Raw genomic sequence first — 19,832 nt, 5'->3', positions numbered from 1 at the left:
TGCCATGCTGGCAAGAAGGAGGGCATCAATGTCCTATCTAGAAGGCTGCTGGGAGTTTCAATTGGTAGAAAGTTTCTCTTGGGCAATGTGGCTGTCTATATCCAAAGCCTAAAAATATATATCCCCTTCCTTTGATCTGGAGTTCCACTTCTTAGAAATCAGTCTAAAGAAGTAATCATACATGTGCACAAAGAGAGCAGCAGTCTTTATGATAAGCCTTAACCTGGAACAACCTACACGTTTACTGACTGGGCATTAGTTCTAAATGATGTAATAGCTACATAGTGGACTGTTTACACAGTCCTTAAAAGTCATGTCTTTAAAGAATATTTAATGATGTGAGAAAGCTTAGATAACAATGGTTATCTCTTGATAAACAAAAGGGGAAAAATTATCCTTAATTCTTTAAGGATATCTAAATTTTCTATAATGTGTGTGTATTATTTGACTCTTAATAATAGTAACTCTTGCATAGAAGGTTCCAGGCATCCACAGTAGATACAGGCTTAGCCTTTGATGTCAGGAACGTGGCCTAATGAGCATTTGCTTTAGTGTCTCTATACCATCAAAGAAACCAATATTTGGGGTCTATTTAATAGTGATAACTTTCTTATTCCATCATAGAAATATGAGTAGCCTTAATTGCTCTCTTTTTAACTAGAATATCATGGGGTTTACCCAGATTCTAGACGGCAAGAGTCTAATCACAAAGTGGTGGGCAGTTTTTTCATTGTTCCTTGCTTCTCTGATGAGCCCTCATGTCCCAGTCATCCTCTCTCATGACATCCAAGGGGGCTGGCAGCTATCAACAAATGTGGCTCAGTGGACTGAAGCACCATCATGTTCCACAGAATTCATCTCCACTCAATACAAAACACAATATTATTTTGACACTTCTCTAAGAGGTCACTTTCCATTTGCAGCTCAAGGAACAACGCGAAAGGGAACGGAAAATGAGGAAAGCAAAAGAGAACAGTGAAGAAGGCGGAGAGTTTGATGACCTGGTTTCCGCTTTGCGCTCAGGAGAAGTGTTTGACAAAGACCTTTCTAAACTGAAACGGAATCGCAAGCGCATTACCAACCAGATGACGGACAGCAGCCGGGAGAGACCGGTCACAAAACTTAATTTCTAATTTCCCTTGAATACTTTTTTAGAAAGCTCATTAGCGGCCCTTTGAAGTGACTAGAACTTTTCATTACACTGCCTTGCAATCCAAACAGTGGCAATTTCTCCTTTCATCTGCGAGTGAATGCGTGAATGTGTGTGTATGTACATGTATGTGTGTGTATATATGAAGAAATGTATATAGAAATCTGAGAGTTGTCTGGAGACCTATATGTTTGGTTAAAAAAAAAAATCTATGTTTATGTATGTGCTCAGAACCCGTTTGTGTATATGCATTCATATTGAGTGTGGCTCATCTTCTTCCCCTGAACACCATGACTGTTCAGAAGCACAATACTATCTCCTCAAAGAGATACAGAGACATTCCCTAGAGTAAAAAGAAAAAAAATAAAGCTTGAGAAATATTTTACGGTTTCCAAGCTTGATATACTTTGAAATTATTTTCACTGGTGAAACTGGTGTTGGAAAAATATAGATTTAAAATGGTTTTTGATAGTTGACAGTATGATGCTGGTGCATCGCATCAGTAGTTGATAGGACCAGCTTAGAATTTCTGACATTGATGTGGGGATGCAGTCTGTAAATGTTTATTGAGAACATCTGGCACAAAATCTGAATTATGTAGAATGTCAATCAGAGTTCTTTTATATGTTTAAAACTTGGACATCAATTTTTCCCCCCTAATTTCATCGAGTTCTCTGCCAAGCACTCTTGATGATTTCTTTACATTGCTTTTGGAAAGAACACTATCTAAATGCAATCCATGCTCTTGTTAAAGAACAAAATTACCATAATGTGCTTGTTTTCCTTACAATATAGACCTATAAACTCTAAAAATAAAATTTCCCACCCAAGACTTACAAGGAGGAATTCTCTGAAAGGATAAAAATTATTTTAAAAAAAATTTTATGGGGTGCATTTTTTTTTTTTTTTTTTTTTTGGTATTTTCTGTTTTGTAGGACAAGCTGCATCTTCTGTAAATATAGGTCTGGACTAAAGGACATTTAGTGAATGCACAAAATGTCAACACCACCAACAGAGATGCCAAGAGCTATTTATCTCTAAGTATGTTTGATGTGATTTGCTGTTTATATGTTGTCATTTTAAGTTGTGTGTCAGTAACGCTACCTGTAAAATTTCAGTCCAAAAGATAAAGCTCTCAGGGAGAAATGAATAAAAACAATGAACATTAGAAAATAAAATATAGATGCTTACCATTAACCTACCAACTCTTAATATCCTTAAATTATATGATATATAAAGAGGACTGTTACTTTTTTTTTTTTGCTTTGCTTTATTTATTAGTAGTGGGGGAGGGGAGCTAAGGTTCTCTGTTTTCTTTCCATTGATCCTGTTGTGGTTGGGTTTCCTGTGGAGAGAGTAGTTTGTCCTATTGCACTAGAACATTATTTACTCACTAAATTGAGTTTTTCAGTCAATTAACGAATATTTATTGAAACACCTACTATGTGCCAGGCATAGTAGGGCTACAGTGGTAAGCAAGACAGAGCCCCTGCCCCCAAGGAGCTTATGCTCTAATGGGGACAGTTAAGGGGCAAACAGAATACCGATGCGTGCGCTGTACAGGAATCGTGCTATTTAAAAATAATTTGTATAAACTATAATGCCTAGCGCAGATGGCAAGGTCTCTGCGCTACATGAAAGCTGTGAAATAGCGCTCTAAGAGTTGGCAAGAGCCGTGGTTTTACGTTTTTTTCCCCCTCACTGCAAACTTAGCAACTTTCTACACATTATATGGATGACTCTAGCAAATAAAACAGTCACAAATACACAGCAGACGTCACGCTCCCCCAGCTCCTATGTACCAAGGTCTGCAAGTACACCACATTAAAGGTGCAGACGAGACTTTGCTCAAAAAAGCTTGGAGGTGAGAAGGAGTGGGATGTGCTATGTCTGTTCCTTAACTAAAGTGCCTCTATATATATTCTTTTCTATTTAGAGCAGGAGAAATTTGATCTGGCTCAAGTTTGGAACTGTCTTTTGAAAATGGCTTTGTTTTACAGTTTAAGGAATGGACAAGTGGAGGGAGAGTCACATAAAGGAGCAAGTTTGTGTAGCATGTTCCTCTCGCCCTTTTTCATCATCCTCATTTTGATATGGCCATCCTGGTAGGCCTTCTTTGCCATTTCCATTTTTCGTTTCTTTCCCAGAAAGCTGTGTGCAGGTAATTCCATGTGCCATTGTTGAAAAAAAAAAAACCCTACTTTTTAGATTGGTGCTGGTGTAAGTAGCCACTTTTTCCTCTCTTGGGTGTGTATTTTAAAAGTTTTCTGTTTGTTTGTTTTTTTAAATTAATGCCAAAAAGAAAAAGCATTATAATTTGTAAACTTAATTGTATGTCTTGTATCTTATTAGCTTAGTAGTTGGAACCACTTAGTCTTTAGGCGCGAGACTGTTGTTATAGTACCAAGAAAAAATGTTGTGTTATGAGACTGTAAATTTTTTTTAAATAGCAACATGCAATAAAGAGATGAATTCATTAGGTGTTATGTATATGCTCTCTATGAGTTATTAAAACAGCATTATCAAACTTCTTTGTACTTTCCACCATTAAATTGAAATATTTCAAGTTGTTTACTAAATTAGAAATGATACATTTTTTAAACCTGTACATACTGGGCCTAGAGAAGTATAGTTTTCTGCTATGGCAGTGTTCAGGATGTCCACAGACTACCATATACTACCTCCTTCTGTAACATGTTTTTGGTATAACTCTATGTGTTGAACAGTTTCATGGTGGAGCTACTGGTGAAATTATTCAACTGGGGATATAGAAAAGGGTCTCTAATCTCTACAATCAAAATCTTTTTCATTTTGAAGCATTTCCTTTTAAAAAATTAATTTATGATATAGGTCAATACGGGAAGCATCACCATATGGAAGAAGGAGTGCGTATTCTGTTCTCTGAAAACTGGGACTCTCTCTCAGCCCCACATCACTTCGGTTTCCTGGCCATCCTCTACCCAATTTGAAGTCAAGCTGAAAGCAAATTATCCTAGTCGTTGCTAGAGAATCCAAGCACTTCTGATCTTGAGAGTGGACTCATAATGTTCTTATAATTGCTAACATCTTGGTTTTTTCTACCTAGTCCCTGGATACTGCATAGTATCCAAAGACTACTTTGTTCTTTTACACTGGCATCCAGACGGGAGAGATCCTGCTGCATGGTCAGCAAATTTTATATTCCTCCCTACAATCATGGGGACCTACATACAGAACCATCTAGACCCTCAGCAGCCCTTGGTGTATTGATAGAAACAGGGAAAAACCTGAAACTTGCAGATCATTATGCTTATTTGTACGTCTTCAGTTTTCCCCAGAAAATCATCACTGGGGAAAATGTGCTTCTGTCGGGCGGTGAAGCTGTTCAAACCCTCCAGGATTCTGCCCCTTTCCTATACTTAACACAGATTGGTCAGGCAAAAGGATAATCTTTGATAAACTAGTTTGGACACAATTCTTTAAAAGGTCAAGTTCTGAAAGGGGGGAATTTTCTGTGACCTTTTTTTTAAACAACAAACACCACCTATTCCCTAATCATATAGAAAACCTAAGTTAAGACCCCCCCAAGGTTTGGAGGAGCTTCAAGATGGCAGAAGACTAAGACGTGGAGATCACCTTCCTCCCCACAAATACGTCAGAAATACATCTACATGTGGAACAACCCCTAAAGAACACCTACTGAATGCCGGCAGAAGACCTCATACCTCCCAAAAGGCAAAAACTCCCCACGTACCTGGGTAGGGCAAAAGAAAAAAAAGAGACAAAAGAATAGGGACGGGACCTGCACCAGTGGGAGAGAGCTGTGAAGGAGGAAAGGTTTCCACACACTAGGAAGTCCCTTCGTGGGCGGAGACTGCGGGTGGCGGAGGGGGGAAGCTTTGGAGCCACAGAGGAGAGCGCAGCCACGGGGGTTCAGAGGGCAAAGCAAAGAGCTTCCTGCACAGAGGATCGGTGCCGACCAGCACCCACCAGCCCAAGAGGCTTGTCTGCTCACCCGACAGGGCAGGCGGGGGCTGGGAGCTGAGGCTCGGGCTTCGGAGGTCAGATCCCAGGGAGAGGACTGGGGTTGGCTGCATGAACACAGCCTGAAGGGGGCTAGTGCACCACGGCTAGCCGGGAGGGAGTCCAGGGAAAAGTCTGGAGCTGCCGAAGAGGCAAGAGACTTTTTCTTGCCTCTTGGTTTCCTGGTGCGTGAGGAGAAAGGATTAAGAGCGCTGCTTAAAGGAGCTCCAGAGACGGGCGCAAGCTGCGGCTATCAGCGCGGACCCCAGAGATGCTGCTGCAGCCACCAAGAAGCCTGTGTGCGAGCACAGGTCACTCTCCACACCTCCCCTCCCAGGGAGCCGGTGCAGCCCACCACTGCCAGGGTCCTGTGATCAGGGACAACTTCCCCGGGAGAACGCACGGCACACCTCAGGCTGGTGCAACGTCATGCTGGCCTCTGCTGCCACAGGCTCGCCTCGCACTCTGTACCCCTCCCTCCCCGCCAGCCTGAGTGAGCCAGAGGCCCTGAATCAGCAGCTCTTTTAACCCTGTCCTGTCAGAGCAAAGAACACACGGCCTCCGGTGACCTACACGCAAATGTGGGGCCAAATCCAAAGCTGAACCCCGGGAGCTGTGTGAACAAAGAAGAGAATGGGAAATGTTTCCCAGCAGCCTCAGGAACAGCAGATTAAATCTCCACAATCAACTTGATGTACCCTGCATCTGTGGAATACCTGAATAAGAAAACGAATCATCCCAAATTGAAGAGGTGGACTTTGGGAGCAAAAGATATATTTTTCCCTTTTTCTCTTTTTGTGAGTGTGTTCTGTCCATCTGTATTTTTTTTTAACGTTTTAAAATTTATTTCTTAATAATTATTTTTTATTTTAATAACTTTATTTTATTTTATCTCCTTTCCTTCCTTCCTTCCTTCCCCTTCCTTCCTTCCTTCCTTTTTTCTCGCTTTTATTCTGAGCCATGTGGATGAAAGTCTTGTGGTGCTCCATCCAGGAGTCAGTGCTGTGCCTCTGAGGTGGGACAGCCAACTTCAGGACACTGGTCCACAAGAGACCTCCCAGCTCCACGTAATATCAAATGGCGAAAATCTCCCAGAGATCTCTGTCTCAACGCCAAGACCCAGCTACACTGAACGACCAGCAAGATACAGTGCTGGACAACCTATGCCAAACAACCAGTAAGACAGGAACACAATGCCATCCATTAGCAGAGAGGCTGCCTAAAATCATAATAAGGCCACAGACACCCCAAACACCCCACCAGATGTGGACGTGCCCACCAGAGAGACAAAATCCAGCCCCACCCACCAGAACACAGGCACCAGTCTGCTCCACCAGGAAGCCTACACAACCCACTGAATCAACCTTAGCCACTAGGGGCAGACACCAAAAACAACGGGAGCTACGAACCTGCAGCCTGTGAAAATGAGACCCCAAACACAGTAAGTTAAGCAAAATGAGAAGACAGAGAAACACGCAACAGATGAAGGAGCAAGATAAAAACCCACCAGACCAAACAAATGAAGAGGAAATAGGCAGTCTACCTGAAAAAGAATTCAGAGTATGATAGTAAAGATGATCCAAAATCTTGGAAACAAATTGGAGAAACTACAAGAAACGTTTAACAAGGACCTAGAAGAACTAAAGAGCAAAGAAACAGTGATAAACAACACAATAAATGATATTAAAAATTCTCTAGAAGGAATCAATAACAGAATAACTGAGGCAGAAGAACGGATAAGTGACCTGGAAGATAAAATATTGGAAATAAATACTGCACAGCAGAATAAACAAAAAAAGAACAAAAAGAATTGAGGACAGTCTCAGAGACTTTTGGGACAACATTAAAGGCACCAACATGCGAATTATAGGGGTCCCAGAAGAAGAAGAGAAAAAGAAATGGACTGAGAAAATATTTGAAAAGATTATAGTTCAAAACTTCCCTAATATGGGAAAGGAAATAGTCAATAAAGTCCAGGAAGCACAGAGTCCTTCTAAATCCAAGATAAATCCAAGAAGAAACACGCCAAGACACATATTAATCAAACTATCAAAAATTAAATACAAAGAAAATATATTAAAAGCAGCAAGGGAAAAACAACAAATAACACACAAGGGAATCCCCATAAGGTTAACATCTGATCTTTCAACAGAAACTCTGCAAGCCAGAAGGGGGTGGCAGGACATATTTAAAGTGATGAAGGAGAAAAACCTACAACCAAGATTACTCTACCCAGCAAAGAACTCATTCAGATTCAATAGAGAAATTAAAACCTTTACAGCCAAACAAAAGCTAAGAGAATTCAGCACCACCAAACCAGATGTACAATAAATGCTAAAGGAAATTCTCTAGGCAAGAAGCACAAGAGAAGGAAAAGACCTACAATAACAAACCCAAAACAATTAAGAAACTGGGAATAGGAACATACATATCGATAACTACCTTAAATGTAAATGGATTAAATGCTCCAACCAAAAGACATAGACTGGCTGAATGGATACAAAAACAAGCCCTGAATATATGCTGTCTACAAGAGACCCACTTCAGACCTAGGGACACACAGACTGAAAGTGAGGGGATGGAAAAAGATATTACATGCAAATGGAAACCAAAAGAAAGCTGGAGTAGCAATTCTCGTATCAGACAAAATAGACTTTAAAATAAAGACTCTTACAAGAGACAAAGAAGGACACTACATAATGATCAAGGGATTGATCCAAGAGGAATATATAACAATTGTAAATATTTATGCACCCAGCATAGGAGCACCTCAATACCTAAAGCAAATACTAACAGCCATAAAAGGGGAAATCAACAGTAACACAATCATAGTAGGGGACTTTAACACCCCACGTTTACCAATGGACAGATCATCCAAAATGAAAATAAATAAGGAAACACAAGCTTTAAATGTTACATTAAACAAGATGGACTTAATTGATATTTATAGGACATTCCATCCAAAAACAACAGAATACACTTTCTTCTCAAGTGCTCATGGAACATTCTCCAGAATAGATCACATCTAAAGTCATAAATCAATCCTTGGTAAATTTAAGAAAATTGAAATCATATCACGTATCCTTTCCAACCACAATGCTATGAGACTAGATATCAATTACAGGAAAAAATCTGTAAAAAAAAAAAATACGAACACATGGAAGCTAAACAATATACTATTTAATAACCGAGAGATCACTGAAGAAATCAAAGAGGAAATCAAAAAATACCTAGAAACAAATGACAAGGAAAACACGATGACCCAAAACTTATGGGATGCAGCAAATGCAGTTCTAAGAGGGAAGATCATAGCAATACAGTCCTACCTTAAGAAACAAGAAACATCTCAAATAAACAACCTAACCTTATGCCTAAAGCAATTAGAGAAAGAGAACAAAAACCCCCCAAAGTTAGCAAAAGGAAAGAAATCATAAAATCAGATCCGAAATAAATGAAAAAGAAATGAAGGAAACGATACCAAAGATCAATAAAACTAAAAGCTGGTTCTTTGAGAAGGTAAACAAACTTGATAAACCATTAGCCAGATTCATCAAGAAAAAAAGGGAGAAGACTTAAATCAATAGAATTAGAGATGAAAAAGGAGAAGTAACAACTGACACTGCAGAAATACAAAGCATCATGAGAGATAACTACAAGCAACTATATGCCAATAAAATAGAAAACCTGGAAGAAATGGACAAATTCTTAGAAAAGCACAACCTTCTGAGACTGAACCAGAAAGAAATAGAAAATATAAGCAGACCAATCACAAGCACTGAAACTGAAACTGTGATTAAAAATTTTCCAACAGATCTTCCCTGGTGACACAGTGGTTGAGAGTCGTGCAGGGGACACGGGTTCGTGCCCCGGTCTGGGAAGATCCCACGTGCCGTGGAGCAGCTAGGCCTTTGAGCCATGGCCGCTGAGCCTGAGCATCCGGAGCCTGTGCCCCACAACGGGAGAGGCCACAACAGTGAGAGGCCCGCATACCACAAAAAAAAGAAAAAAAAATCTTCCAACAAACAAAAGCCCAGGACCAGATGGCTTCACAGGTGAATTCTACCAAACATTTAGAGAAGAGCTAACACCTATGCTTCTCAAACTCTTCCAAAATATAGCAGAGGGAGGAACACTCCCAGACTCTTTTTACAAGGCCACAATCACCCTGATACCAAAACCAGTCAAAGATGTCACAAAGAAAGAAAATTACAGGCCAATATCACTGATGAACATAGATACCAAAATCCACAGCAAAATACTAGCAAACAGAATCCAACAGCACAGTAAAAGGATCATACACGATGATCAAGTGGGGTTTATCCCAGGAATGCAAGAATTCTTCAATATACGAAAATCAATCAATGTGATACACCATATTAACAAATTGAAGAATAAAAACCATATGATCATCTCCATCAATTCAGAGAAAGCTTTCAATGAAATTCAACACCGATTTATGATAAAAACCCTCCAGAAAGTAGACATAGAGGGAATTTAACATAATAAAGGCCATATGTGAAAAACCCACAGCCAACATTGTCCTCAATGGTGAAGAACTGAAACCATTTCCACTAAGATCAGGAAGAAGACAAGGTTGTCCACTCTCACCACTATTATTCAACATAGTTTTGGAGGTTTTAGCCACAGCAATCAGAGAAGAAAAAGAAATAAAAGGAATCCAAATCAGAAAAGAAGTAAAGCTGTCACTGTTTGCAGATGACATGATACTATACATAGAGAATCCTAAAGATGCTACCAGCAAACTACTAGAGCTAATCAATGAATTTGGTAAAGTAGCAGGATACAAAATTAATGCACAGAAATCTCTGGCATTCCTATACACTAATGATGAAAAATCTGAAAGTGAAATTAAGGAAACACTCCCATTTACCATTGCAACAAAAAGAATAAAATGCCTAGGAATAAACCTACCTAAGGAGACAAAGACCTGTATGCAGAAAACTATAAGACACTGATGAAAGGAATTAAGGATGATAGAAACAGATGGAGAGATATACCATGTTCTTGGATTGGGAAAATTCAACATTGTGAAAATGACTATACTACCCAAAGCAATCTACAGATTCAATGCAATCCCTAGCAAACTACCAATGGCATTTTTCACAGAACTAGAACAAAACATTTCACAATTTCAATGGGAACTTAAAAGATCCCGAATAGCCAAAGCAACCTTGAGAATGAAAAACAAACCTGGAGGAATCAGGCTCCCAGACTTCAGACTATACTACAAAGCTACAGTAATCAAGACAGTATGGTACTGGCAGAAGAACAGAAATATAGATCAATGGAACAGGATAGAAAGCTCAGAAATAAACCCACGCACATATGGTCACCTTATCTTTGATAAAGGAGGCAAGAATATACAATGGAGAAAAGACAGCCTCTTCAATAAGTGGTGTTGAGAAAACTGGACAGCTACATGTAAAAGAATGAAATTAGAATACTCCCTAACACCATACACAAAAATAAACTCAAAATGGATTAAAGTCCTAAACGTAAGGCCATACACTATCAACCTCTTAGAGGAAAACACAGGCAGAACACTCTATTACATAAATCACAGCAAGATCCTTTTTGACCCACCTCCTATAGAAATGAAAATAAAAATAAACAAATGGGACATCATGAAACTTACAAGCTTTTGCACAGCAAAGGAAACCATAAGCAAGATGAAAAGACATCCCTCAGAATGGGAGAAAATATTTGCAAATGAAGCAACGGACCAAGGATTAACTTCCAAAATTTACAAGCAGCTTATGCAGCTCAATATCAAAGAAACAAACAACCCAATCCAAAACTGGGCACAAGACCTAAATAGACATTTCTCCAAAGAAGATATACAGATTGCCAACAAACACATGAAAGAATGCTCAACGTCATTAATCATTAGAGAAATGCAAATCAAAACTACAATGAGACATCATCTCACACCAGTCAGAATGGCCATCATCAAAAAATCTAGAAACAATAAATGCTGGAGAAGGTGTGGAGAAAAGGGAACCCTCTTGCACTGCTGGTGGGAGTGTTAATTGATACAGCCACTATGGAGAACAGTATGGAGCTTCCTTAAAAAATTAAAACTAGAACTACCATATGACCCAGCAATCCCACTACTGGGCATATACCCTGAGAAAACCATAATTCAAAAAGAGTCATGTACCACAATGTTCATTGCAGCACTATTTACAATAGGTGGGACATGGAAGCAACCTAAGTGTCCATCATCAGATGAATGGATAAAGAAGATGTGACACATATATACAATGGAATATTACTCAGCCATAAAAAAAAACGAAATTGAGTTATTTGTAGTGAGGTGGATGGACCTAGAGTCTGTCATACGAGGGAAGTAAGTCAGAAAAATAAATACCGTATGCTAACACATATGTATGGAATCTAAAGGAAAAAAAAGTGGTCATGAAGAACCTAGGGGCATGATGGGAATAAAGACACAGACCTACTAGAGAATGGACTTGAGGACATTCTTGAGACACACTTGAGGGATTGGGAAGGGTAAGCTGGGACAAAGTGAGAGAGTGGCATGGACATATATACACTACCAAATATAAAACCGATAGCTAGTGGGAAGCAGCCGCATAGCACAGGGATATCAGTTTGGTGCTTTGTGACCACCTAGAGGGGTGGGATAGGGAGCGTGAGAGGCAGGGAGATGCAAGAGGGAGGGGATATGGGGATGTATGTATATGTATAGCTGATTCACTTTGTTATAAAGCAGAAACTAACACACCATTGTAAAGCAATTATACTCCCAATAAAGATGTTAAAAAAAAAAAAAAAGACCTCCCAATGTTTAACAGCTACTTGATACCATTCAGTTCCATAAGCACTAGCTTCTAGAACCATTGAACTTTGTATGGAGAGATTTAAAGTCAGGTTTCTTCTTGTATTTGGGTCATTCATGGACCATCACTATGTTGAGTTAGGTGCTCATTTTCTCCATGTGGTCTGTACATTGGCTTATATCTCTATATCCCTGTTCCCTCTATTAATAGGAACTCTACTGAAGTCTAAAAACTTTTGAGTCCATTATTGAGAAATGGCTTAAAATCTATAAATTCTTTATCTTGGAGAAAGCTTGGTACTCCTGGAGGAAGGAAATTTATAAGGATTTCATGTTTTCCATAGCGAAGACCAGTCAATTACTTTTCATTCAACTTGTCAGGAAAAGATCAGATCTAACCTTTTGGCCTCTTCCCTGACATGCTTTTGTCCCCTGCAATCAACTGTGTGTTTCCATGGTATCAAACAAACAACACGAACACGAGATTGCACACTAGGGCGTTTTGACAATGGAGATCATTATTTTAATCAAACCTTGATATGTTTTTGTTTTCCATGGGAAAGAGAAAGGTTCCAAAGTATAATTTTCCCATGTCACTTAAATAAAGCATGTGTTCTCTCTGCTTCTCTGCCTGTGGTTCCTTTTACTGGGAGGTGGAAAAAAGGCAATGGTTCTATACTGACCTTTGGTACCATCTCCCATTTCATTTACACCCATTAGGGTCATGTGGGGACATTTCTGTGGCAAAGGAAGCGGCAATCCCCCAGTGGTGAGCATCTCTTAGTGTCCTTGTCCCCATTCCCCCACTCTGCCTGCAGTGTAAAGAAACCTTCCTAAGTCTAATGAGATTGGGGAGCCACCCTGACTCTCCAGGGATGGGAGGGGTGCCTGGAGACTCGGTGATTGTGATGCCGAGCAATGACTCAGGAAGACAGGACAGCGGAGAGAAGGAGGTGTCTCTACCAGCTGCTTAAAAAGAGAAAAGCCCCTGTATGCCTGGCCACACACTTCCCTACCAAACTGGCCGAGGCTGCCCTCCTCCTTTGAACACACCCCCTCAGCTAAACTCCCTTGGTTAACTTATGGTGCCCTCTGACTTCCCCAGTTTATTCACGTCTGGGTGTATCTCCAAAAAAAAACACCTTTTGAGACTTCAGCCCAGTCTCTAAAAACTCAGGATTAACTCTTAGACCAATAGGACCTTGCTGTCCATGTCTCAGCTCCTTAGAAGCCAGGGGTGGAGGGGGGAAGAAACAAAAGGAAGGGCTAGTCACTATGAACAAGTCACACCTAGGCAGTTTAGACCATAAACTTAGGATGTCCAGATTAAGACAGTGTCTGCATGTTGACTGTCATTAGAAGGCTCACAGGAAGAGGCTGCCCTGCCTCGCTCCCTTTCCTCCTTCCCTCAAACCAGTTTCATTAGTCACTCCACCACCATAAAGGCCTCATTATTTGGAATTCTCTTAAAAGCCTTTTGCAGAAAACACTCCTCTCCTATCGCCTTGAATGTGAGATATTTGACCCTGAAATGCAGCAGCTGTTTAGTGACCTGACATTTTTATGGCTGGTGAGTTCTATGGCTAGAGGCACAGCTAGGAGGGCTCAGGCCGGCCCTGTCTTACTGGGTCGCTGGTAAAGGATTAATGCAATGGGGAAGAGAAGCCTCTACCACACGATCTGGAGAAACGATGCTTCGAGGGCACCTGGCGTTGACTTTCCCTCACTAGCATGTGGCGCAGGTGACCCTGATCATTCCTGCGACAGTTAAAATTTCAACATTAAAGTACTCCCCACAGAAGGCTGCTCCCAAGCTTCCTTGCCCTGACACTCTAGAACCTGATCACTCTGAGCTGTCTGTTGCCAGCGTCCATGAGCTAGGAGCCTCGTGAACCTCCTGAACACCTTCACTTCCCTTTTTGGGAGCTAGGCAGAGCAGTTCTACAACTTCCCATAGTGGGACGCGTGGTCCTGCCTCAGAGATCCTTGTCCCTGCGTGCCGGGGATTCAATGCCACCAACTTACGAACTAGAATTAAACACACTCTCCTGATTGCACTGTCCAGCAGTCACTCAATTGCTTAGAGCAGATTATGTTTCAGTAGCAAAAAGGCTCATTCCAGGGTTTTCTTTTGTTTTACAGGCAACCATGGTAACGCAGATCCTCAGAGCCCCATCGGGGCTACACCAAAACCACATGCATTGATTTAGTCATGAAGTCAGTGTATACCATGGACATGGCTTTTCCCCATACAGATTTCGGTGACCTAGGAAGACTGAAGTGGAAGAGGAGGAAGGAACAAATCAAACTCACTGGATGGGCCCACTGCTCTCTTCACAGGAGTGGCCACAGCTGGAGTGCTGTGTTTGCCCAGACACTGCATTTTAAATGCAACAAAAACACATCCCAGTAAGGAGGTTTAAAAACTGTCTCAGAAGCATCCGCCGATAAGAACCTTTTAGCTAGCGAAACAAATTATGAAGGACATACAGAGCTGGCCTCAGATATTTGAAGAGGGAGAAGACATTCTGTATTTCGCCAGAAGACAGGGCTGCAACCAACAGGTGAAAGTCACCCACACACTGATTTCACTTTCCCTAACCTGTAGAGAACCTCAAAGCTCCTTTAACTGACAGCAATTGGACAGGCTGCCTCATTAGATACTGAGTCCAGCTATCCTTAGAGCCATTCACATCTCTAGACTGAATGACCATTCAACCCATGAGGGGTGTTGTCAGAAGTTTAGGATTAAATGGCAGGTTAGAAAAATGATTTAAAAACTTTTTTTATTTGGAAATAATTTCAAACCTAACTGCAAAAATAAAAATACCATGGAGAACACCCTTTTCCCTTTTTCCCAGATTTGCTTATCGTTAACATTTCGCCCCATTTTGCTTCATTTGTTCTCTTGCTCTTTGTATGTGTGGTGTGTACACATGTTTTTCCCTGAACCATTTGAGGGTAAATTGCATGTATCATGGCCCTTAATTCTTAAATACTCAAGTGTGCATTTCCTAAGAATAGAGATATATTCTTACATTACTTCACTACATTTGTCAACTTTATAAATTTATACTGATACTTGTATCTAATCAACCATCCATGTTCCAGTTTTGTCAGCTGACATAATAATGAATGTCCTTTATAGCATTACCCCACTCTGGAAAAGGATCTAGTCCAAGATTCATATATTGCATGTAGTTGTCATATCTCTTTAGCCTATTACACTCTTCAGCCTTTGTCTTTTATGACATTGATGTTTTTGAACAATAGTCCTGTGGATGGCAGAATAAAGGCTGCCACAAAGATGGCCATGTTCTAGTCCCCAGAACCTATGAATATGTTACCTTACATGGCAAAGGGGGCTTTGCAGAGCGATTAAGGATCTTGAGATAGGAAGTTTAGCCTGGGTCATCCAGGTGGGACCAATGTAATCACAAGGGTCATAAGAAAGATGCAGGAGGATCAGAGAAGATGTGAGGACAGAAGCAGAGGTTAGAGTTAAGTGACTTCTGTCTTTGAAGATGGAAGGAGGCCACCAGCCAAGGAATACACGTCTCCCCACCTACATTTTTTAACTATAATTTTCCCTTTTTTGTGTTTGACTGATTTTTTTTAGACTGAAGTTATACATTCTCAGCTGGAATATATCATAGGTGGTACCAAGAAATCACATCTGGAGGCACACAATGTTTGTCCATCCCTCATAAGTGACATAAATTTTGATCACTCAGCCAACGTATCACCCAGTTTCTTCTCTGTGTAATTACAGGGCTTTGTTCTCTCTTGCAATTAATAAGCAGTCTGCTCCTCATCAAAATAGCCCCATAGGTTTAGCATTCTTCAATGATTTTTGGCTGAACCAATCTTTACTACGATAATTGCAAAATGATTATATAGTTCAGCTCCAATACTCTTTCCACATTTACCAGTTGGCCTCAATATTCTCCTGTAAGCAAGATCCCTCCCACCTCCTCCATTGTTAATTTTCTGTGATCAATATGGACTCATAAAGTCCTATTTTGCCTGGTGGTTTATAACTTTTTATGCTGAAATTGTTCTAGATTTGACCAAGGGGAGCCCCCTTAAGCTTGCTCCTGTGTCCTTGTAATAGATACTATTTTAAAAAAAACATTTCCTAATTTTCTAACAAAACCAAAGTTTCCAGGTTTATCTTCTACCTACCCTGCCCCAACCTTGGAGTGAGACATTTCTTCAAGGAACTCTGGTGCCTTTTAGTGGGAATAGTATTAGAGACCAAGATTTATTTTGCTTCTTGACCCTTTCCACAGACAGAGTGAAGAAATGTATACATGTACATATCCATATAATGCACATATACACAAATATACAAATGCACAAAAACAAGTATATACATAAGATGTTTTAGAAATGATACCTCAAGTTCTACTCCATCCCCACAGGGTCCTCCCTGCCTCCTGTTCTGTATTTCTGTGTCCCTCCTTCCACCGTGTGAACCTTAGCTCCCAACCATACCAACACATTTACTCAATCCTATATTGAATATAAAAGAGCTTCAAAATTGCTTCTTACATAACACTAGCAAAAACTAACCTACTAAAGAGTACTTCTCTCTTCTATTTCCCCTCCCCACATCCTATTCTGTTCCAGACTGAGAAAGATAATCAAAAACTGTGTTCATAAATAACTTGGTTTGGCTTTTTCTCCCCCTTCAGTATAGTTATAGTAATCATTTGAAATACACTTAGATTCATCTGCTTCCATTTTCTTTCAGTTTTAGTCAGGTTTTGTCCCCTTCCCATTCTTCTTGATTTAATTTTATTTTTTGAATATGTAGTCACTCACATACTTTCAAAGTCAAAACTCTACAAAAAGGTACACTTGGAAGTGTCACTCTACCCTGTGTCCCTTTCACCTCACGCTATCTTGTAGGTACCCAACTTTAACATTTTCTTTTATAATGATAAATGTATTTTTCCTTCTTTTTTGCACAAAAGGTAGCAAACTACATATGCTCTTTTGCAGTGAGCCTTTTACACTTAATATGTGCTGGAAATTACTCCATATTGATTCATACAGATTTTCAGCCTCATTGTATTTTTACAGCTGCATAGCATTCATTGTGTGTACTGAATAAACATAGTTTATTCAACCAATCTCCAATACCTTCTAGTTACATATAACATTGCAATAAATAACCTTATGTATCTCTATTAATTATTGTTGGAGGTATATTACCAGTATAAATTCCTAGAAGTGGTATCACTGGGTTGAAGAGTAGACACCTAGGCCACTTTGTTAAAGACTGTTGAATTCCCCTCATAGGGGTTGTACCATTTTGCATTCTCTCCATCTGCGTGTAGGTGTGCCTAATGGATTCAATCAGTTCTCACAATCTTCACTGTTACCCACCCCTCTCCCCCCCGCCCCTGCAACAAACACCGTCATCTCTCCCCTGGATTATGGCAGTGGCCTTCTAACTAGTCTCTCTGCTTCAGCATTTTCACCCCATAATCTATTCTCAACCCAACAGCCAAAGTGATGCTTTCAAAATGTATGTAAAAGTCTAGCAAGTCTACTGAAGCTCTGACTTCCTATCTCACTTAGGAATAAATGCAACAGTTCTCACAATGGCATCTTTGGCCCTAAATGGTCTGGACGCCAGCCCAGCACCATCACCCCTCTGACCTCATCCGTCACCATTACTTTCCTTACTCCTCCCTTTTCTTCCTCTTCTTCCTTGATCATACCAAGCGCTGACCTACATCAGTCTTTGCACTTCTGTTTCCTTTGCCTAAAACACTCTTTCCTAAGATATCACATCACTTTCTCTGTCATCTTCTTGAGGTCTTTCTTCTAATGTAACCTTCTTGCCACTCAATTTACGATTACAACCTATGCCTATCCCAGCACCCATCCCTATTCTCTGCTCTCCTTCATAACACTTATCATCATATATTTTATATACTATTTGTTTATTATGTCTCCTGATCCGACCCCACCCATTGGAATAAAAGCTCCATGAAATCAGAGATGTTACTCTGTTTTGCTCACTGAGGATCCCCAGCATCTGGAACAAGCTCTGACATACTAGAGGATCTCAGTGATGTATTTTAAATTGAATGAATGACTTCAATATATCACTCTCTTTGATAGATTGAATATGCAAAAAATAGAGATGACATGAATAATGCAATTGGTGAGGTTGATTTAATTGATATATTTTAAACAAAGATATATTTGAAAAGATAAACCCTCTTTTCAAATGATTGACTGTTTCTCAACAGCAACTATTACATTTTGTGCCGAATAATTCTTCGTCGTAGGGATTGCTGTGTGCATTGTAGTATATTTAGCAGCATCCCCGGCCTCTACCTATTAGCACACCTTCCCAAGTTGTGACAACCAAAAATGTCTCCAGACATTGCTAAGGGTCCCCTGGGGAGTAAAATCTCTCCCAGTGGAGACCCACTCATCTATGGTTACGTTCCTAAAATTAAGCCATACATACACAAAAAGAGCAGAATTTAATAATAAAAGTTAAAACAAAAAATAACACAATCATTTGGGGAGAAAATCTTCCAAGAAATACTGGGTCAAAAGTTAACCAAAACTACATCTAAGATCTGTTTATAATAGGGCTGCCAGAAAAAATACAGGATACCCAGTTAAATTATAATTTCAGATAATAATAATTTTTTAGTATAAGTATGTTCCATGCAATATTTGAGACACACACCAAAAATGTATCTGTTTATCTGAAATTGAAATTTAACTGGGGATATTAATATTTTACTAGCTAAATGTGGCAACTCTATAAAATAATGAAGATAACATTGCTACATACAAAAATATAGCTACTACACACGGAATACTGCCCAAACTATACTCAAAGGCAAAGTTATGTCTGTTGATGCCTTCATTTCTTTTTTTTTAAGACTTTTTTTGATGTAGATTTTTTTTTTTTTTTTGGTCTTTATTGAATTTGTTACAATAGTGCTTCTGTTTTACATTTTGGTTTTTTGGCTGTGAGGCATGTGGGATCCTAGTTCCCCCACCAGGGATCGAACCCACACCCCCTGCACTGGAAGGCAAAGTTTTAACCACTGGACCACCAGGGAAGTCCCATGCCTTCATTTCTTAACAACAGAAATGACTAAAAATGAACTAAAATTTTAACTTAAAAATGAGAAAACAAAATAAACTGAAAGAAAACAAAATTAGTAATCTCAAGGGATGCCTCACAGCTAAGTTAGTTAAAGGAGGAACCCTTGCCCACTCTAGTTACAGCCTTGCTGGTGGGACTATAATCAAGACCTTTAATTCCTGGGTAGTACTGGATATACTCTAATGACTCTGCATCTACTCACCCCTTTTCTGGGTGCCCTACCTCTGGCTTCTGTTGATGTCTTTTTCCTTTAAATATACTACCACACGTCTTTGTCATGCTGTGTAACGTCCATTAGATTTTGTCTGCAGCCCCCGATGTTCTGACTAGAGGAAGCTCTTCAGTCACAAGTATAGATGTTATTGCATAAGCTGGTGACTTTAGAAAGGGCCTAATTCTTGTTCATTTAGTTGATTTAGTTGGATTAACTGAGACCTAGTGATTCTCACTGTCCCTCTTATACATTCTCCATCAACTTTACAGAGGAGTCCAGGTTTTTCAAGGAATTTCTCTCCTACATCCTTTTAGACGTGATTAGGGAGATGACAGCGCCTCCCTGAAGGCATCAGCACTCAAAACATGAACCTGCGAGTGACTGGACACCCTGAAGGAAGTGATTCTATCAACTAACTTTGAGAACCAGAACAAAGAAGTAAGGCCTATTGTGTATGATCGGCTATCACCGTATTGTCATTTCCTGAGCAACG

General features: G+C 40.0%; 1 protein-coding gene across 4 annotated transcripts in view; it reads left to right on the top strand.

The window, feature by feature from the left end:
• Nucleotides 1–3,631, top strand: part of DAAM1 (dishevelled associated activator of morphogenesis 1) — a 179,184-nt gene extending 175,553 nt beyond the window's left edge. For all 4 annotated transcript variants that reach the window (XM_019923333.3, XM_019923340.3, XM_073800420.1 and 1 more), the window contains one exon: nucleotides 924–3,631. In XM_019923333.3, coding sequence (XP_019778892.1) covers nucleotides 924–1,133 — 210 coding nt within the window. In that variant the 3' untranslated portion in view covers nucleotides 1,134–3,631. The remainder of the gene's footprint in view (nucleotides 1–923) is intronic.
• Nucleotides 3,632–19,832: the final 16,201 nt, after the last annotated feature.

This window comes from Tursiops truncatus, chromosome 2, assembly GCF_011762595.2.
Source record: "Tursiops truncatus isolate mTurTru1 chromosome 2, mTurTru1.mat.Y, whole genome shotgun sequence".
In the NCBI taxonomy this organism is placed as follows: domain Eukaryota; kingdom Metazoa; phylum Chordata; class Mammalia; order Artiodactyla; family Delphinidae; genus Tursiops; species Tursiops truncatus.
This window is presented reverse-complemented; position numbering and strand designations above follow the sequence as displayed.